Here is a 22,079-nt window from a genome sequence, read left to right on the forward strand (position 1 = left end):
ATTTTTGGTCGAAATTATGAAATATTTTCCACAAACCAGTTTTTTGATTTATTGGCCTTGCTTTGAGTTGCTGTAAGTCTATCATCAGGACTTGTGTCATTTATCAAATCTCTCCTAATGGTAGGCTACAGTCGTTCATCAAGGGGAGTGAAATGAAACTCTCTAAAAGAGTAGATCTTGGCAGATGAAAATATGTGTAAATTTGCATCAGGCCTCTGTGACAGTCTGTCCATTTGTTATTGTCCACAAATCTCATGGAAAGACCAAAACCAACAGTGTGTCTCTCAATATTTTCCAACCTCTTCAGCCTGTCTGCAGCTCTTGACTACAAACCCATTGGTTCCTATTGAAGAAACTGCCACAGATATATAGTATTTTTTATTTCTATTCTGTTGTTGTTTAGGCCTTTTAATAGACAGTGACAACCAAAGATGGACAGGAAAGGGGGGAAGAAGAGAGAGGGGACGACATGCAGCAAAGAGCTGTGGGCTGGAACCAAACCTGTCCTGCTGTAGCAAGGACATGGGACATGGGGCGCAAGCTCCACCAGGTGAGCCACTGGGGCATTTAAAAAAGCAAACGTTACTCAAACAGTAAATAGTGCATTTGTTGGGGACTATTTTCAGCAGTGGATTAATCCACATCGACAAGACCTATCCTTCAAACCTGACCTTGACAAGTCTTAGTTCACAACACTGATACAGCATGTATGTGTACTCTGTGCTATCCCAAGTTTTTGCTGTACAATTTTATTAAACTGTAAACTGATATTGGTATATAGTGTTACACACCTTAAGTCAGACCCTGTGGATTTAAAGGTTAAATCAACAGTTCATTTTCCTCCCCCAAACAATTGACCTATCGACTAACTTCCACCACTTGTCCAAAACACACACAATCTTTCTGTTGGCATAATGTTATGTAAATGCTGATGCACCGAAACAGGAAAGTTATTTCAGTGCATTGGAGTGGAAACTCAACTCTGCTGCTCCTTTCCTGTCAGTGGAAGCATGTGGAGACTGTGCCCCCATGTGGTCACAGTGGGGACATACTTGCATGTCCTTGCTTGGATACTCTTTTATGTTAACTGGCACCGAGACATTTTATTGACCTAAAATCTGCCTCTCAGGCTGAGCTTGCTCCTGTGAACTGTTCCAACAAACATGTTTGTATCCTGGGGTTGGGATCTCAGTAAAGACAGTGGGAGATGTATGCAGCCAGAGAGGAAGTTGTGCCTGGGAGGCTAAGAGTAGGGCAAAAGGAGTTCCTTTTAAGGAGAACCTGTTCTGCCAGAATACTTGATGTCTCTCAGGGTGTGTCATTCAATCAATACTCCGGTCCTCTGCAGGATCGACTCTTCTGTGTAGATACTATTTTCAAGTGACTCTTTTTTTTTTTCAGTCCCCAATCTGACATAATGACTGAGGTCAGAGGTTGGACGTACATGCTGAAGAGGTATTTTACATCATGTGCTGGTAAGTTGTTTGCAATGCAGTGAACATCATGCAAAGAGGCTTCTGTCCTGGATTTTAGAAAAGTAAAAGAAATGTTTCTGAAGTGGAAAAGGATGATTGGAAACAAGTGACATTATAAGTAGCCATACTTTTTCTAGCTGGTGCAAAAGCAAATAATTTTTTTTTATGATAGTGAAATATATTTATACTGCTTTTCCCTGATAGAATAGATACAGCCCGGCTTTACTTAACTGAAGGAATCCTGCAAATACGAGGATAATTCTGATTGTTAGATCAAACTTCTATCTGATCCTCAAAAGTAACTTCACACAAACATTGCAACAAGATAAAATACACCTGCTGAAGGAGAGAAAATCTTGTATAAAGTTTGGTTCCACTGTTTCCATGTGAACAGCAGAGATTTACCCTTTTACTGGACAAAGTTGTACTGTGTCCAAATTTCTTCTTCAAAGGGCAGTTTTACTTTTTCTTTTTCCAAGTCTATTTTCACACAGGTTAGTTAGGGGGCCATGTGAACATGGAAATGGTTTTGCTTGCAGTAATTATTCCTGCTGTTCATTCTGGCTGTAAACAGATCCCTTCCTAATGTGAGTGATGGAGACAATGCCAAGTCTTCTTTCCATGCATCCATATATTGCATTATGAGGTGATCTCTTAATGGCCAGTGTGGACAGGTAGAATAATTACAGCAAGCATCTCAATGTTCATTATCAACACCTGACTTTTCTATTAATTAATACACAAAAGGACAAATTATCATTGTCCCTTTTGGACAATGATAGAGAAACTGTGGGATCAATATATAATGGTACTTACTCAGATATACCCTGTATTTAAAGTAGATACTGTTATAGAATATACAGCTATATAGCACACCATACAAATGCTTAAACACAAGTGTTATAATTGTGCAGGGTTACTGTACAGCCAAGCTGTCATTAACATTATAAACAGCATAGCCACACATTAAATACCGTCCTTGGGAACCCATTTATTTAAAAAGTATGTAGGACACATCATGCTTTAATACAAAAATACTCCAAATACTGTACACTGGTTCTCAACATTGTGCAAAATGTAAAAAATATTTACAACTCCAGTTAACAAGGAGAAAGTCAAGGACAGAAGAAAAACAGATTTGTAAATGTAAATACTCTTTCTGACTGATGAGGTTGAACCTGGAGTCTAAACACTTTGAGATATTCTGATCAGAGTTAATGAGCCTCTACAAGCAAAATAGAAACAGTAAAGAAAAGGTAGGGTTTTTTTTTTTTTTTTTTTACAATTTGTGCTGAAAGGAATGCAACATGGATTAAAAAACACAACATGCATCAGGTTGGAACCATGCACATTTTGTAAGAGATTGAAATGTAGCGTTAAAGTTGCATTTACTGTACAATGCACACATTGTGTAATAGAGCTGAATGTGAAAAAGTAAACATGTTTCCAATTTAAAATCAGAGAGTTCCAACCCCGACCGCACACGAACAGGTTGATAACTGAGGTTACATGGAATGTTTTTTTTTTGTAGATTTCCAAAGACACATTGCCTTATCCTCAAGGCTTCATAAAACAATGCTAGTAAAGAAATATAAAAACTGTTTCCAGTTTTTGTCCAATAAGAAGTGCACTGCTCTCAGACATGCATTCATGGCTATAAGATGAGCCTAGTCCTCTCGTATCCAAACTCACTGTCCCGTTCACATAAACACTCTCATCCACATTCATTTCCTCAGCAAGTCCAGCAGCAGCAGCCATTGTTGTTTTTAATTACAAAGTCTTTCATTTAAAATCCCGGCTTTTGGTCTTTTTTTCACTTAATTTGTAGGAGCTTCATCTTGCTTCCTAAAAAAGGAAGAAAGAAAGAAAATTAGCTGTTGAAAATGAACCTTTTTATAAGTGAACATCTGATGATAGAGCAACACTTACCTAATCCTTTAAGAAACTTGTTCACACCACTCGGCTCCGGCTCAGGGTATGAATCCAGATACTCGGCCACTCTGACCTCAAAGAGCCCTGGGAGAGAGTTGGAAATGTGTATAACAGATATTCAACTTAAAATCAAAGTTTCTTTAATTTTTCTCAAACTGCCTTTAGGTCAGTGCACGCTGTGACTCATTTAACTTGGGTCATACGGTTCGATATGATTAAATTACACACTAGAATTTATCCATTTAACAGATTATTAAGTGAAAACATCTGACTTCTCTACATCACAGGGTGTCACGCTTGTTTTGTAATGGAAAGAGAGAAAATTGTCCCTATTAGACAATATAATCAGGTGTTTCATAAGTCAAGACATAACATTCTTAATCTTTCTGGGGTTTTTTTTAAAGGAAGCAACTCTTGTGACTACTGGCACTGCTACATCAACACAATTACCTCTTCCTCCTCCCTTGCGCAGCTCTTTATCCTGAATGAAGCCCGCAAACATCTGAGTATCCATGAAGAGCTGCAGGAACTGGCGGACTCCGCGGGAGGGATGAGACTTGCGGAAGCTGTCGCGCTGGAGCTCCCTGCTTCCGTTGGACGACTCGACCATGTGGAAAGGATAGTGGCCCACCAGCTCCACGAACAACCGCACGAAACCCTCCGACACCAGGGAGCTCAGGTCAGCCTGCTGACCTGGACGGGCCACATTTTGGATGAAGACAAAAAGGGTGAATAACCCTTTTTACAGTAAGATTGTCTAAGATTTGTTTTATAAAATGCTTCATCATATCATACAAGACACGTTAAAGGCTTTTTCCTCACAGGACTTAATATTGAAACATCTTTATTGTGGTGCACAAATTGATGTACTGCAAATCTACAGCTGGCATCTGTAGTACACGTATAAACATCCTCTGATCTTATATTTAGACGGAAGAGCTGATGTTGCTGTAATGACAAAAAGGACCTGGAAATATTCTTCCTCACTATTTTCTAGAAAAAAGAAGGAACTTTATCTGGTGATGATATAGATACTGTAAGAGCTTTTTAATCAGCAACGTGTGATGTCTGCTATACAAACCTCCACATCCGTCTCCATCCTCCTGGCTCAGGATCTCTTCCCTCTCCTCCAGGATCTGCTGCAGAGCTGCCTGCAGTTTACTGGGTAGGATGCAATCTTCATCGCCCAGCTGTGACACATCACAGGAAAGTTCAATAGCAATCACATGACATACAAATTTACATTTAAAACTGTCTCGCCCAATGTCAATCTGTTCTGATGAATTGACAGCTGATTTTTTTTTTTCTTTCTAGAATACCAAACGGTGTTAAGCACTTAAGGCAGTAAGGCCTGTAAGTATTGGGACAATGAAATCCAATGTGCCGAGAGAGCTGAAAGAACAGAAAATAAATGTATCACCTTTCTAAATAGCACACCTACAGAATACACTGTATGTCAAAGATTATTTAGCCTGTGAGTCAAACCTTTCAAACAGTTGTACCTCATGTTTCATGCTGAGGAGGGAAGCTGCCAGCAATAGTGAAATTATAAAGCTCTGTGTAACAGACAGCTAATGTTGGAGTGGCAAGTCAACCACTGCTTGTCCCATTAGCTTGCAGTTAATAGGGAATGAGACTGCGCCTGAACAGAGATTAAGCTCACTCAATAAAATGTCCAATTAAGACAGGCATAATATAAACACAACCAAGTTTAGAATTAATTGAATTGTGGCTGAGTGATTACTGTTGACTGACAGCCTTTATGTTGCATCATGACACAATTCTGCTCTGGGCTTACGTTCTATATAGTTTTACCACTGCAGCACTTTTGGGTGTAACATCATTTTCTCTCCGTCACCCTCTAAACATTCCACATGCAAACAAGGGACAAGTGTAGGCAAAGCCATCCGTTCCATTGGGACCGCGCCTATCATTCCCACTATACACTGCTATGTGTACACACCTGAATGACAAACTTGTCTGCACACAGATCCACTATGAGCACCTGAAAAGACAGCAAGAAGAAAAAGTGACAGTTATTGACTGAAAGATTTCGCAACAAGAGTTATAAAGCGGCGAGGTGAGTCTCTTCAGGGTGTTTTCTCCACCTCTACTCTCACACAGTGGAAGCTACTGTCTGTTGGTTCTGGATTCACTCACTATATGCAGTGAATATGCAGCCAAAAGATGGCACTATAACCACTTTAAGTCTATTTAGACTGAAACTGGACAATGATTTTGCAACACTTTAAAAAGAACTCTGACCGACCTCCTCGATGGGCAGCTCCAGCAGCTGTGGCAGGCAGGGTGCCAGCACCCCAATGAGGAATGGGGTGGGGGAGCAGCTGATGTCCAGCATGCTGGCTGGTAGCACAGGCACAAAGGTATGCTGCCAGGTGAAAGGGTATAGCAGCGCCAGCACTGCATGGCCACACCGAGACAACACACTGCAGTGAACAAGAGAAGAGAGAAAAGCATAAAACATGATTTGAATTCTTCCTTCTTCAAAGGGACCAACTTTAAGAGCTTTTAGCAAACAGCACTAGTGTAGCAAAGAATTCTCATGCAACTGACCTATGCTAATACTCTTGGTGCAGTATTTACTACTACTACTACTATTTCTGCTGACAGTCCTCCCTTTACGGCCAGTTGCGGTGCCATGCTGTGAAATACGTCCTCCACTTCCTTCTCATTGGTCAATTTCTGGAGCTCTCTCACAAGCTGCCAACCTCAGCACCTTTCCCACTCCCTATTATCTCCTGGATTTAAAAAGTGACTAGTCATTCATCATTTGTCTTTCAGTTTCAAACTGCCTTACTATACTGCTGACTCCATTGCAGCCTTTTAATTCTCAATCTATTGTAAGCACAGCGTTTGACATGGCTGATTGTAATATTTTGCTTGAAAATGATGTAGCTGTCTATAACCTGCCCAGGTCACAGTTCTTCCTTAATAATAGCAGTTTGTCCATATTGTACATCTCCATACTGTAAGGTACGGCATCCCTCAAGTCTGTTACCTCCCTCCAGTACTTTTGTCTAAAGCCCAAAACCAATATCAGTCTACTGGCATATATTGATACAGGTTTGGGCTGGGTCAGGACTTAGTTATTGTTGTGTGCCTGTAGAGATCACTGAGACACTGTAAGTGATACTGGGCTGTACAAATAAACCTGACTTGCCTGTGGGACTCTGCCTCAGTTTTGTATTGAGGCCAAGGTACACACACATAAATGGCAATGGACCTGGGCCCTTGATGCAATCAAGCATAGAGTATAGCTGGCACACATCAAAGGGGAGTTTAAAATCACATATCTAAATATTTTGTGCCATGTGCTTATACATCAGCCATATATATACACCAATAGTTAAGTGGGCTTACAGTGCTGTGTGTTCCCACAGCAGTACCTGAGTTTGTCAGCAATGAAGATGACTCTCCTCTCAAGCAGAATAGAGGCAAACACCTGCAGGAGTTTCCCGACACTGAGACACTGCAGCAGACTGTCAAAGTCCACGTGCTCCAGTCTGGAGTCCACTGGTCGACAAAGAGTGAGTACCTGGGAAAGCAACCAGAGCGTAAATACAGTTTTATAACTTGCTGATTACACTAGTTGTTCCTCACCGACTGCTGGGTGAATGCCTGAAACCTGGATGTTAAGCATAAACAGACTCTTGAGATACATGCATAGAAATGTTGCTCAAGACAATGAACTGGTGGAAGATGGAGTTAACTTAAGCTTCCACTGCAGCTTAAGAGCCACCTAACTGCTGAAACAGGAGAAAGTAGAAAGGGGTCATTACTTTACTTATTTTGAGTCTGTAACAGTTATGACTAAATTGATTATTGTTGACTGTTATAATATAAATAGCTGTCCCAACATGAACCTTTCAAAGCAGAAATAGCTAGTATCCCTATTGTTTACACTGATAACCTCCCATTCTGAGTCATTCTGAGTCTGCAGAGAGGAGTGGTTAGGAGGAACCAAACTACTAATTAACATTTCCTCTTTTGGTTTCAGGGTTACCTCATTCCCAGAGCCAGGGAGGAAGCTCTTGACGGTGACTGTGCGTCCAGGGGCTGGGAACGGGGCCTCCATCACGCTACGCATAAAAGGGTAAACCAGCGCTGGGGAAATCTCCCTGCGTCTCTCCACCTCCTCCAAAATCTGGGCAGACAGAGCCAGACAAATCACTGTGTGTCCTGAAGGAACTGGGGTTGATTAAACTCTAAAACAATAGAACGGAGGCAAGATGCAGCCCTGCACGTAAATGCAGTTTTCCTCCCCTGCCATATTTAAACTGACTGTTTGTAAATTTCACTGGGCCAACTGGAAAAATAGGTGAGACACAACTACATGCATACAATTTGTTTTTTTTGAAAAACACACCCTGGGATTGCTCAGGATTATCTTCTAGTGGAGCTTCATTCCTCACTAATGCATACAAGGAGTTCCAGGGCAGCAGCTTTGACACACTTCAAGAGGATTAACACTGAACTTTGACAAATCCAGCTGCTTTCATCTCCCTATAAAGGCTACTATCAACAGAAACAAGGGAGCAGATGCATTGCGTAGGTGCCTTACCTTTGCAAACAGGTTGAAACAGCCCAGTTTACTGACGATACAGTGCACCTCAGGAAGCCTCTTCCCTTTTCCACTGGGCTGAAAGACACATACAGTTTCATATGTCGTAATTCAGCAGAGACATCTATGACATAAAACACATTTGTGAAACACATCCAATATAAACAATTAACTAAACAGAGTACAGTAAGGGCAAGAACATCATGTTTTGTCTATTAATGCTTTTTCAATGACAACACTGCAGAAGAAAAAAATGACGAAAGTCGAAAGTCTAAACTCCATCCACGTTTTTGATGGCAGTGGTGAGCTTATCTACCAACAAAACATAAAACTCCCTCTGTTAGGTCTGGCCTAACGGTCTACACTAAAGAATAAACACAACAAAACATAGTTTAAGAGTGCTTAACAAGACACCCACAGTATGTTCACAATAATACAGATAAACCGAAACTAAACAGAAAAAGAAGATATGCCACATAATTTCAACCTAAAAAAGTGTTTTTGAGAAGAGTCTTAAAAAGACCTAAAAGCAGTTCTCCTTGTGAGGCAAAGGAAAAGGGGGAAATTGTGAAATTCTTTTTGCTCTCTGTCATTGATTCAGAAGTGGTTTATGGTCTGTGATTCACATATACTGATTCACATCTCCTTAGAGATGTTGAGTAAGCACATGGCGGGCTCCCATGTCATCACACACAGACAGACACACAAACACATACACGGCGCTCCAGTCAATGATTCAGACGCACACATCCACACTCACCAAGATCTTACGGCAGTAACAAAACCAGCGGCTGCCGTCCTCTCCGGTCAGGACAAAGGAAAAGGTCTCACTGTAAACACACACAGGACATGATATATAAATGATTTGGCTTTTTACTGCCTACAAAAACAGAATTAAAAAAAAACACGATCTCATCTCTAATTCCTTGTATAAAAACTTTAATAAGCAATATCTTTTAATGAAGGGAATTACTTCATTAAAAAAACAAGCCAAAAACCCCAATATAAACAATGCAGTTGCTTAATGTAAGGACTGTTTAGTCTATGGAGACATAAAGGGAGAGCATGCAAAAACTACGTAAACAGAAGACAGGTATGTCTGTTTATTTTCTCCACCACAGATAAGTGTTTTAAAGACAGTGAGGCAGTATATGCTGAGATCATAACCCACATTACAACAATGAACCATACCCGGAAGTAAAAAAAAAAGAAAAAAAGAAAAGAAGAATGCCTGATGCCCCTTAGCACTCAGATTTAATTAGATGAGTTGAAACTTTAATTATCCCTGTGGGGGATTTGAGATGTTGCAGCCGCAACTTATGTGTTACAGCTGAGGATATAAATAGGAAAAGAGGACATGGGGGTATTAAACATAATATAACTGATAATTAGGGGGCAAGAACTTAACTAAATACTGTAAATGAAAGAGACAATATTTGGGAGAACACATGAAAGGTGTGTATAATGACAACACAAGGAAATACAGACACAAAGGGAATAAGTACAAGATAAAAACAAAAAAAAAAAAAAAAAAAGAATAGAGTGTCACGTTACCATTACGCCATTGTGATAGCCTTTGGGTTGCACTTACTTCCGTATATTTTTTCTGTATCTAGCATGCTATTAAAATATTATTATAGTGCACGTGCTGACCTTGGCATGTGTGCAGAGGGCTTCCAGTCCTGTGAGTCAGGGAAGCAGAACTTGGGAATGACCTTCAGCTGATCCTCAGCTTCTCTGGAGAGCCGGGATGACTTCTCAAACTGAAACAGAGAGACTGCATTTACAGCAGCGGCAATGACTTCCTTGAAGTGGTTCCCAGGTGAAAACATTTAATTGTATTATAATATAATTCAATAGAAATTATCTTAAGTTTAAGAAATTAACAATAACGTAAGATAAGAATCATCTTCCTTTAATTTTGCCAAACAAGATTATATTTTGGACATGAAATTGGCTTAATGGTACAGAATACCTTTCAGTTAAAGCCCTAATAAGGTACAGTTATGTCCTTTGCCTAAAAGAAGGACGGGGTTGTGTTAAAAGGCTGCTAACCAATTTGGGGAACTGCTGTGTGATTTCAGGGGTGTAGGTGTTTCCTGGGGAGCCTTTTCTCAGCGACACCACCACAAAGATCTGGAAAAGCTGCTGTTGCTGCAGCTGGATCAGGTCTCTCTCTAGGGTGCGGTAGCCTGGCCGGCGCTTCAGTGTAGATTGGATGTAAACTGATCTCCTGGAGCCTGCAGGACATCACACAATGAGACTATATAGTAATGCTTGTCCTGGGACGTATCCCACCCAGCACACTGCAGCAATATGAGACATTTTAAATATCAATATACAGTATAATTGTGATTGATTATACAGTATCCAAAACAATGGTCATGGATAACTGGTAGTCTGTACCTCATGGCAATGGTGTTATTTGAGTTTCTCAGAGTTAAAACAACATTTCCCATAAGCCTCATCACTAACTATTGCAAAGGGGATGTTGCTTGGATGTGCTTTTGTTTTGTTTGAATTTTCTGAGGAAGCTCAGCAGAAGCCACAAGTGCCAAGCTAGACTTTAGGGGTGACAACGTTTGTCCAGACTGATATATCTTATTGCCATAACATCTGGTACGTGTTCCCAGAGGATGAAAATAAATAACTTTGGTGAGCCCCTGACTGTTAATCTAGTGCCAGATCAAAGTTTCACACTGTCCAGTACTTTGGTTTATGGCCAATTACTTGGAAAACTATTAACATTCCCATCAGCCTCAGTTGTACTTTGTATTTGTTGCTAATTAGCAAATGTTAGAATGCAAACATGGTAAACAAAGATGATTACCATGATAAATATTCCTTACTAAACATCAGCATTTTAGCTGAGAGCATGTTAGCATTCCAACTTTAGCATTTAGCTCAAAGCAGCACTGTGCCTACGTACAGCCACACAGAGCTGCAAGGAATCACTGAAAAAATCTATTGTTGAAAAAGCTCCTCTCAATATGCAAAGCCAAGTTAACATATTCCAAATTCTTGTTTTCTCTGACCAACAGGCTAAGACCCAAACGTGCAATTCTCTAAAACAGAGAAACGCAGCAGATCGTCACATTTGAGAAGCAGAAACCAGCGAGCACTTGGCATTTGTGATAAATGACTTCACTAATGAATCAAATTTTCCCTCAACTAATTGTTTCAGCACTAGTCTCTATGTCTCTATCATGTATAATCAGCTGTATTATGGTCCAATTATGATTGTATGTCACTCCATCGAACAGAAATATGTCACATGGATGGCATTAACAGGCACTGAAGAATGATAATAACTTCAGTAGAGCTGATTAGTTCTTCAGAGATGCTATGATTTTTTTTTTTTATGCAGTCCTATGTTTATACACTGGGACTTTTCTAACTCCATAATAGAAAAAGGCTGGCATTAAACTTCACCTAAAAACCAGACTTAAGATAAAAGGGGCATTACAGACACATAATGCCAACACAGCTCTATGGTGATACCTTTGGCGTTGTCCTCAGGGTCGCTCTCTGTCCCGCTGGTCTCCTCTGTTGATACGAATTAAAGGAGGGAAAGATTAGGGAGAAGCAGAGGAATGGAAAAGACTTGAAGAGCCATAATCAGATGCAGACAGTTAGCCTTTGTTTCATAATCAGCAGCTTCGCCTGCTGCAGCTGGCCTTGTGTGTACCATCAAAAGCTGGGTATTTCCACCAAGAGGCTCAACTTAATCTTATTGAAGTGTTGATGTGGGTGACATTTGGGCATCTGTGACCATCTGTGTGTGTGTGTGTGTGTGTGTGTGTGTGTGTGTGTGTGTGTGTGTGTGTGTGTTGTGTGTGTGCGCGTGTGTGTGTGTGTTACCTCGCACTAAGACTCCCTGGTTCTTTACTCTCTTCCTCCCTCGCTTGTCGTCAAAGATGGTCTCGATCTTGTTGACGTACTGTGCAGCAGAACACACAGGTACTTGTCAGCCCCATAATTTCACAGCCATTATAGAATCATGATTACAGGGAATCATGATATAACAGCCACTAAGCACATAATTATATTATAGATTTTCAGCATTTTTTTTACCCATACATTCCTGCATTCTTCTGCTAATGTCCTGAAAGCGCACAGTTGAATATTTGACAGTGGACTAGAGTCAACTGAGGCCCTGCATTAATACACTAGTGCTTGGCTCAATACAAAAACAGGAAGCTGAAACTTATCTTTAAGAGGACACAAAACTCACTGCCAGTTAAGGAGACAGACTTGTATGACAGTGTAAGAAAGGAAACCACTAAGATAATAGAACTGTTGTTAAGCAGAAAAATACATAATGAGGTGTTATTATGTCTATGCCAATTTTCAACATTTTAACATCTTTCTCAAAGATGTGATCTAAAAGAGTTTAAGGATAGCTAGTTAACTAAATGTTATCTTTTATTATTACTACTGAAGTGATTTATTCTCAATTATTTGTTATTTTAAACCTACATAATGGCAAATAAACAGATCAGCAATGACACCTTATCAAAATACCATCTAAAAATAAACCTGATTTACATGTGTCACATGGGTTTTGAAGCTATAATCTTTTTCTGGTTCTCACCTTTATATCTGTATGTCAATATTACTATACCTTATCGTCAAAGTTCCTCCCCACTGTCCCCACTCCTTCCACTGCCATGAGTTATATGCTCGAATGATTGTGTTCTGTCTGAATTCCCATGAAGCGTCCATACATGTTGCTGTACTACTATCTATTTCTTTCAGCGTACTCTCCTTCCTGCTCAACAAGTCACCGCCCCCTTCTTTTCTTTCCAACACATGATTACTCAGTCAACAGGGTACATACCACTGTGTGGCTCTACCATATAGCAATATGAAAAGAACACCTCAGTCAGTGTGAAAAGTAATTGCAAGAGCCATTTACTATTTACCTGAGGCATCCTCTGTATTTTTTGAGTGCTCGTGCGCCGCGGTGTAGCTGGTTTGGGAGCATCTGCAAGGGTTGAGGATTTGGTTGCTGTTAATGTTTGGAACCTCTTCCTCTCCACTTTGCTAGCGTAGCCTTGCAACGTCTGGGGTTTAGAAGGCAGCTGAAAGACAAGAACTGTGGAGTTATCACTCAGTTTTTAGATAATTACATGGTATCCTACTACAATAGTTCCTCCTTCCTCCCTTAGAATCTCAGGTTAGGCAGGGATCATTCGATACACAACTAATACAAAATACTCGCGTACTGTGAAAGGGAGACATAAAAGGAATATCTTCCATTACCTTTGGGGCGTGAGGCCTTGCAATAGGGAGACACATGGGAGATAGCTTGACATCCTCATAGGGGTTATCTCTGGTCACTTCACCTGGGGGAAGACAGAGTGATGGGAAAAGATTAAGACCACCTCATCAAATGCTTGCTTTCAAAAGGCTACTTAGAATAAAACCAAATGTGTGAGGGGTCTGCTGTGGATATAAATAATGATGACTTTCCAGCACAAAGCAGGAGCATTTCAATATTATTCCTTTCTGATTTGTATGTGTGTATGTGTGTATTACAAATCACTGTATTGTCTCTGATGAAATCACTGAAAGGTGCGCACAAGGTTAAAGTGTTTTAGTAAGAATGTAATATTTACCCTGGCATTATATTTTCGTAGTTTACTCCTACATTCCCGCAGATTTAGTGAATATTTAAGAAACTATTGCCTAAGTTAGAAGCTCTTTTCAAAAAGGAAGAAGTATGTTTAAAAAGGAAGTAGCCTTTTATGGCTAAAATAAAATGCACACTTATGCACATCTAACAAATGAATTACCCACAAAACCTGCAACATATAGTGTATACTCTTAATATCCCACTACATATAACATCATTTTAGGCAATTATTCCCAAAAGCTGATGATTAAGACATGCCCGATAATCCTGATTCCCATCCAGTCTTTTCCCATCTTAAATATAATACTCAAAATGAGAGTGGGAAACAGCCCCCTTTTCTAGGCCTATTCAATGATTAGTTGAACAGCCTAACTCTAAACAGACTCTGTTACGACAGTTGTGAAGTTCGGATCTGTACATTCAACCAATGACCGACACCAAACAGTCTTTATGACTTCCTGTCTTTGTCTCTTTTCAGCAAACCCAGTGCTCAGTTAAGCTGTTTAAAATCCATGACAGCTGTCACTGACAACAGTCAGTGTATAGATCAAACGTCTTCCTCAGTTTATATGCCTCAGGGAGTTGGACTTACAAACAATGTCCTCGTAAATATTGTCGTCAGAGTATGCATGGTAAAGGCCTGAATCCCTGGACTCGCCTCGCAGCGTGCCTTGCTTCGCCGTCAGACGCGCCGCATCCTCGTACTCAAAGGACTTCCTGTGGCAGGGAGGGAAGGGAAGGGAAGTCAGTGAAAAGGGGGGCCTGGCTGCTATCCTAAAGATAACCCCCATACTATTGTTCACTCTATTGTCTTATATTCAGCCAGCGTCCCACCACAACATTCCTTATGTTGATATCAAACACAGCAACACAGAGAGAGTGTGATAAACTGTCATGGGAGGAAATGACTGAGCATATGGTACAAATGTTTAAAAAAAGCAAAATAAGGGGAAAAAAGTATGTATGACAGGATTTAGACAGAGATAGCCATCGACAATATGACAATGTCAGCAGCTGTAGCAAAAGCAGAAATTAGGTCACTGTGCAACTTTCCTCCTCTTTAAAATGAAGATGCAGCTTCATTTAGTTATAACTGAGTTTTAAGTGGTAACATTTTCTTTTCATGTACTTGATTTTAGTTCATGTACATGATCAATCTGGCCTGGTGCTCAAACAGCAACTGTTACATGATTCAGGTTCAGTGTGATGTAAGACCTAACCCCGTGGAGGTATTTCATAACACACAAGAGTGAATGATAGCTAGTGGCTTCTTCTGAAAGCTGATAAACAAGGGGCCCTGTAAAACTATGCTAACTGTGTGCAGACATGAAGAAGACTGTAGGAGAGACACAACAGATTGACATGAAAATGAAAATAATTGACTACACTGCCAACTTGATGTATTGATATTATACTAGCCTCATAATTAGGGGGTTTAAAGTCTGTTTTTACAGTAATTGAGACATCAACTTGCCATTTGGTAATTGCACAAAAAAAGTAAATGTTACACCCTGATTTCAGAGCACACTTAATACAATAAAACTTGTATTAGCAAGTAGTTGTAGGAGTAAACACAACACAGGCAATTACAATATTACAGAATGGCACATTATTTTATTATTATTTCCCAGCATTCTCAAGTCAGCTGTAGTGCTGGGGTTAGGTTTACCCTAATCCTAAAATTATGTCAGTTTTACTGAAGACTTTGATTGCGTTTAAGTGTTTTTTGGCCCAACAAAATGATATAATATATGAGGGAATTAGAAACAGCTGCAGAATACGAACAATGTTTATTGTGCAAACTGCAACGTAGTAAAAAAAAAAAACAGAACTCAGAAATAAAAGAAGATATGCTAACAACTTTAACGTTGCTTCCACAAAAAAAAAAAAATGTCTAAGCAGATACAAAGTATTTAAGTATCCCAATAGATATTTCTCAAAAGTTCTATTGCACAAGAAACAAATTGTCACAAATGTTGGGTGCCATGATGTTTTGCCCTGTTAGGGAAATTAGTTGTGGGTTATAGTTATAACTGTTAGTAAGAAGGGTACGAGTACTGAGACGGCTCCCCTCTCAATACACAAAATACACAGCTTGGCCTGACCGTAGTGCTCTTTGCAGCAAAAATAATATTGTTGCATATTGAAGAGTTACAGCAATTGTTTCAGCTATGCACGGGTATGGCGATATATGAAAATCATACAGGAAGATAAAACCAGTATACCAGTTCATCAGGTATATCGCCCATAGTCAGTTGCTTTAAAAGGCATAATCGTTAGGTGGAGTGTTGCTAGACTGGATTGTTTCCACTACTTTAATTAGGAAGGGTAAAAATGATTTTGGGCAGCTTGTGATAAATTTGGCTAACTTTTTGTACTATAATCCCTCAGTGAAAGGTTAGGTTACAGTTCAATAAACTTGCTTTTCCTCTCTTCCGGTGTAGTATGATTGAGTCTGAAAGGGCAGTAAGTTCAGTAGGCTCAAGACAATGACTGATAACTGACAACCAACACAGAATCAAAGGTCCTTTCAGTTTATTACCACTAGGCAGAATTCTTTTCCCTATTCAAACAGCTCTATGATAAAAGACTTGTAAAAGCTTTCATCTGTCTCGCATACCAGTAAGTCGAGACGTTCCAAAAGACTTAGTGGAGCTAATTTGTATTGTTGTAACTGTGGTTTTGGGTTTGCCTAATTGTATTAATACAACTGCATTTTTCCGAGTCTGCTCTCTCGCATCCGTTTTTTAAAACTACTGCAGCCTAACAAAACAGTCCTGCAATACATCCTTCCTTCATGAAGGATATAATGTTCAGTTTTTGTGGAAACGGTTTTAGAAAGGTGTTAATTCAACTGTATAGTTTTTTTGGAGGATGTCGTTTCTGGTGCTGTTGAACTGTATTGCATTACACTGACAGGTATTTATTGATTTTGTCCTCTCATTTATATTATTGAGGGTCGGCTACAAAACAGAAACACCTAATCTTTACATTTTTATATATTTGCCATTTATTGGATAGGACAGCTGAAAAGTGACAGGAAGGGGAAAGAGAGAGGGGATGCAGCAGAGGGCCACAGGTCAGATTCAAACACATGGCCGCTGCAGCAAGGACACAGAGTTAATACACGGGGCGCCAGCTCTACCAGGTGTTATTTCAATTTATATTTTATTAGAAATTGTAAAAATTACTATATTCTGTCAAAAAATCCTAGGCTATGTTTGGATGATATCAGATAACACCAGGACACAGCAGTGTAGAGAACTATATTATTAGAAGTCATGTCACCTAATAAGTCCTGATCTGAGTGTGCACATGGGTTACACAGCTGTCTTGTTTTGCTTGGCCGTCAGTAAATGAGGGAGAGCGTGTGAGAGAGAGTGTGTGATGATGATGACCCTGGACTCAGTGGCTGCTGAGGAACTAGGCCACATCCAGACAATAGAGAACAATGCTGCCAGATATCATGTGACATCACACCTGGAGCCCAGCCAGCAATTAGACTCAGTACCCTCCCCAAAACTGTCCTAAAAACACTGCTGGTATTCAATAAACAACATGACGAGTTCTAGCCAAAAGCAGGGAACCGAAGAGTTTCCTTATTCTATCAGCAGCTGTTTTCTTCAAGAACATGATTCAGGTCAATTAAAGCACTGCGAGAACTTGGTCCCTCTTTCAAATTTAAAAAAAAATGTTAAGAGATGTTAATCTGTGCTCACCTGTTCTTTTTATGCCTTGAAATCCCATTAGTCTTTGCTACTGGACATGGAGGAGGTGGGAAGCTAGGTGGGTGGGCTACCCTCCTGCTCCTCACGTTGGAGTGGTTGCTATGAGGGGATTTGTTGTCCCATTGACAAGTGATTCCTGCGTTGTTGTTGTTGGTTCCCCGATACTGGAATGTCCGCTGAGGTTTGGGAGGAGCCTGAGCTTCACCTGAAGAGTCCCTGCCTTTCTCCCAGAGCAGTCTGTCCCCTTCCAGCTTACGCCAGAAACCCCGTGAAGTGTAGAAATTCCCCGCAGGCATGTTGTCTTCTTGGTCATAAGTTGATAGAGGTAGAGGTTTAGAGACTACTTCAACATCCAAGATGCGATCCCTTTTTTGGTCGCCATTGGCAGAGATGATTTGTTTACCTGTACAGTTAGCAGTGTTAGCCTCCACTTTAGGAGACGCAAATGTTTGTGCTGCAAGTGGTTTATTTCCTGGGGTTGAAAATTCAGTGGAACATTTCGGCAGAGGTTCAGACTTCCTACCAACCACACCATGCCCAGCCTGTGATGGGGATTCCCGAAAATCTAAGCTCTTAGCTTTTGAGAGGCTGGCTTTTGCATGAAGCCCCCCTCTTGATCCCTCGTTGGAACATCCGTTGCCCAGTACATCTCCAGACAGACTTCGGGATACAGCCGGAGGGTGTGCTTTCACCCCAGCATCCTGGCTGCTACCCTGCTGACTGCGACCTTCCCACTGGGAGATCTTCTCCCTGATGTTAATGCCCTGCTCGTGAGAAGGGGGCCTCCCTGCCTGGCGGCCCTGCCAGGCCACGGTGGCCCCTTTCTGCAGGTGGTCAACCTCACCACCCCCTCGCTTGCCCTGCTCCAGCCTCAGAGCCAGCATGTTGAGAGGGGGCAAGTGTCAGCTCACCCTCAGTTCTCCATTGGTGAATGCATCAGGGATTTCCTCACAAAGATGGACAGGAAAAACCACGTAATCTGTTGTCAATGAATCCAGAAATGATAAGTAAAAGCAGGAGCGCCACAAGGTTTATGGTTGTAAATGCTTCCTTTGTGTCTTTATGCGTCTTCTTGTGCTAGCAGAGTGTTATTTCCCCCTTGTCTCCTTTTGTAAACAACCTAAAAAGAAAAGAGAAGACACAAAAAATTACTCATCAATCACTGCACTTAAAAACAAGTCCAGACAGCACACCGTAGGGTCAAAGGGATACTGAGGCAACACAGGAAGACACGGTTACTTTTGAAACGGCGCACATCTGAAGCAGTCTACCACTTGTAGGCAGGGACAGAGAGAAGGTCAGAAAGGACAGGCTCCTGTCAAGGTCGGTTTCCAAAAATAAGAATAAGGAAAGACGGTGACAGGAACAAGGTTACCGCAGATTTCTGCTGCTATGTGTCTGTGTCTTGAGCTGCCCCAACCCTCCACTAGCCCCAGGGGAATTCTTTATTCTCTGTAGCTGTCGTCCTTAACCACATAGCTGGCCAAATATGAAATGCCAAAGATACAGCAAAGCATTAAATCTAATTTAGTCTTCTTGCAAGGCTGTCTTTCAGATGACTGGGAAGACTTTAAAGTGATTTCAAAGAGCTTTAGAGGCAGAAAAAACATATTAACCTCAAGGCGTACATAAAGAGCCAGTGACAATTAGGTAAATGATGGAAAACATTTTAACCACACCTATCTACGCAGTGGAATAAAAGCTCCTATAGCTATTTATCAGACGCAAGATACAAACATACACGACTAGTGTCTGTAATTAACTGTTGAGTTGGATTAGAATGTGTATGGTATAATGCTATAATCTATGGCCTCTTTCCCTCTCCTCAAATGCTATCAGACACAGAGACTTGATGTAAAGCTCTGCAGCGGCATCCACCCTGACTCATATTCCCTGAATCAACATCAATGCGGTCACTGTACACTCTTGTACAGCAGCTCCTGGCTCGCTGGAACCAAACCATTTGGACACGTTGCACATTAGGACCGAGGCTGAGAGAATGTGGAGAAGGGGAGACATGGTAAAATTCCACTCCACAGCTCATGATCATAATAACTCTATGAGCTGCATTCCTGCAGAGCTGTACAAGAGGGGGGTCGGGGAATAAATTTAACTAGAGACAGTCGGTCCGTCAGTCTTGCAAGTGACGCCTTTGTTCGGTTTGACCTAAATCAAATGTATGTGCGCATACTGGAATGCTGCTCGATCATTGCCAGACCATGCAATGACAATGCGACTCCCAAACTGACCCACTTGCATTATTTGTCTGTGTGCGGTGTGTTGTACAGGAAGGCATGAGTTGTGTTTCCTGAGCTGCAGGAAGAAGGATCAGCAGACTGTCCATAATTATGGTGCGGCGAGATTTGCACCCAGTTGCAACCACTGATTTGAGCTATGTTTAGATCATCTATATCCAAACCCTGTGATAGTAATCAAACATTGTCTTTGAAACGCAGTCAATACAGAAATATAGCAGCTACTAGCTGGTTACAGTAACATTCGCAAACATGTCTAAAACTGTCAGCTTCCCCTTTCCCACGCGCACAGTTAAAATCAAATGTTATTGCTAGTGAGGCAAACTGTGAGGTGCTGTGATATCAAGTGACAACGCCAGAGGGTAAGTCAAAATGAACTTCACTGATATGTATGAGGCTGTCAACTCTGCAAAGAGGTATCCTTCTATGTTCTAGTGAAACTCTCTGACTCATCAAGGTAGAAACCAGACAGGGGACCCATGAAGCTGAAGTACCCCGTCATCACTTGGCAGCTAAATTCAACCTAATTGCACCTTCAGAACCACCACAAAACGCCCTCCTAAAGAAGTGCGGCGTGACACAACATGTTGTAGGTGAGGTATTGTACGACTGCGGTTCCCTATCAACAGTGACAGTTAAAGCTATAATAAAGGAAAAATGTGGGTTTGCTAAATGCCAGCATGAAAGGACACACCAAGACGAAGTGCCTTGAAATGACTTATCCATCACCAGCCAGCAGAACAGCTTGTGTGCATACAGACACTCACTGGTTGTGGATAACACTGTGTCTCAAAATGATCTCTTAAACTCACACAAAGAAGGCTAGACTATCAAAAAATTGAGCTTTAGCACAGAGTGAATGCAAATGAATGAACCGTGTTCCTGCTGTGGCTTTGACCCTTTTCTCTGGGGGGTTTAGTGGAATATACCTCTCAGATGTCTTCAGTTATAGTCAGTTATTCATTAACTCAACTGTTTTTTCTAAATTTAGCAACACCTGCACAATATTTCCATATAGCTATCCTCTATGCAATGACCTTAGTTAACTCTGTGACCTGAATTAGCTGATTCCCGGTATTGCTGTGTAACATGTGTAGATAATCAATGACTTAACTGCAGGAAAATGGGGATAGATGCAGAATGAGAGAGAAAAAAACTGCCTTGCGTCTAACTCCAGTAAGTGCCCTCGTTCTCTGTTGAGAAGAAAACATCTAGCCAAACTCCCTCTGAAAACTATACAAATTAACATTTTTTCATCTGAACTTCAAAGCCTTACTTTCATAGAAATCACTGCTCTGACTCATTCAGAACTACTCTGTAATTCGGCTTTAAGAAAAGGCCAAAAAAACCCTAAAGCAGCAAACTGGTTTACAGTGCTTGAGTTGTATGTTGGAAGAGCGATAACGTTACAGGAATAACGTTTTCGTTGCCTCTGAAGGTTTATATTGTTTTGTAAAAGTCCCGTTTAATTGTTGGAAGCGTGCCGAACTGAGCAACAGGACTTCATACTGTTATTAAAATAAAACTAACGTTATATTTATTGATAATAAACTCAGTTTAACTCCCCATACTTTGAACAGAGTTTAGCGTTGATTTTTTTTTTTTTACTACGGTATATCGTATATGGACAAGTTCTGGGAAAAAGCAGCTACTTTTATTCCATTATACAGATAACAATTGGTTAATGTTGAATTACTGAAAGCAACAGCTCTTCGTTAACTCGTTTAACTAGCCAGCGTTAATTTAACGTTAAAGGAGAAAGACATTACGTGAAGTTAGTCAGAGAAGTTGCGTGGTAAGATATTACAACAAACATTGGCATATGAATAAACTACATGTCTCAAGACTTACCCCTCGTAGGAGCAGAATTTATGTTCTTCCCTCATTTTCCTTTCGATAAAATGAAATACACAAATAAAATCCGAGTCCGCTCGCCCGCATCGTTCAGTCTGGAGAGGTTAGCTAGCAGTCTGAATAAATCCAGGCTATCGTTGGAGTCCACCGGCAGTTATTGGTAACTTAATAGAAAAATAACTCTTATGGGGCATAAAAACGTGTCCCCAGTACTAATAACTATACATAACAACAAAGAAAGTGTCCATAGACCAGAGAAAAGTAAAGCAGAACACTCCTCGCCCTCCTTCTCAGAACAATTAGTCAAACCAGCCAAAACCCATATCACTTCCGGTTATAGTTTCCAAAATAAAATCCTTAATTGACCAGCGAAGTTCTCTGAAGTTTTCTCAACTTACAAAGTGAAATTACACACATTACTTGTGCATCGTCACCTTTACAATCTACATTTTTTATGTTCTTTTGATAACACATTTTCAGTTTCATCTTGTTATGAATGTTGAAGGCAAACATATTATCATTAAAAACTGCAGACGGGATGTTATATGGGCTCAGTATCTTATAATGTGATTATTACACACATGCAATTTTAATGCACAAATGGTTGGAGGATAT

The 22,079-nt window shown here is 40.6% G+C and overlaps 1 protein-coding gene across 1 annotated transcript; it reads right to left on the reverse strand.

Annotated features, from left to right (window-relative positions):
* Nucleotides 1–2,446: 2,446 nt before the first annotated feature.
* Nucleotides 2,447–21,780, reverse strand: dennd2c (DENN/MADD domain containing 2C). Its single transcript, XM_051426489.1, has 19 exons — nucleotides 21,462–21,780; nucleotides 17,347–18,475; nucleotides 14,220–14,344; nucleotides 13,255–13,337; nucleotides 12,915–13,073; nucleotides 11,851–11,929; nucleotides 11,491–11,535; nucleotides 10,045–10,229; nucleotides 9,643–9,752; nucleotides 8,750–8,819; nucleotides 7,990–8,067; nucleotides 7,432–7,572; nucleotides 6,815–6,963; nucleotides 5,677–5,854; nucleotides 5,371–5,412; nucleotides 4,489–4,597; nucleotides 3,858–4,100; nucleotides 3,405–3,491; nucleotides 2,447–3,320 (listed from the first exon to the last, which is right to left on the reverse strand). The coding sequence occupies exons 2-19, from the start codon at nucleotides 18,237–18,239 to the stop codon at nucleotides 3,289–3,291; spliced, it is 2,808 nt and encodes a 935-aa protein (XP_051282449.1). The 5' UTR covers nucleotides 18,240–18,475; nucleotides 21,462–21,780; the 3' UTR covers nucleotides 2,447–3,288.
* Between the last annotated feature and the right edge of the window lie 299 nt (nucleotides 21,781–22,079).

This window comes from Dicentrarchus labrax, unplaced genomic scaffold, assembly GCF_905237075.1.
Source record: "Dicentrarchus labrax unplaced genomic scaffold, dlabrax2021, whole genome shotgun sequence".
In the NCBI taxonomy this organism is placed as follows: domain Eukaryota; kingdom Metazoa; phylum Chordata; class Actinopteri; family Moronidae; genus Dicentrarchus; species Dicentrarchus labrax.

Bases quoted from the DNA above. Each gene is read 5' to 3' on its own strand.
- dennd2c (XM_051426489.1), bottom strand. From the start codon at position 18,239: ATGCTGGCTCTGAGGCTGGAGCAGGGCAAGCGAGGGGGTGGTGAGGTT. The intron at 14,345-17,346 runs GTGAGCACAGAT...TCCCTGCCACAG, and splicing joins TCAAGGCATAAAAAGAACAG to GAAGTCCTTTGAGTACGAGG. The intron at 7,573-7,989 runs GTAAGGCACCTA...CTGTCTGCCCAG, and splicing joins GTTTCAACCTGTTTGCAAAG to ATTTTGGAGGAGGTGGAGAG.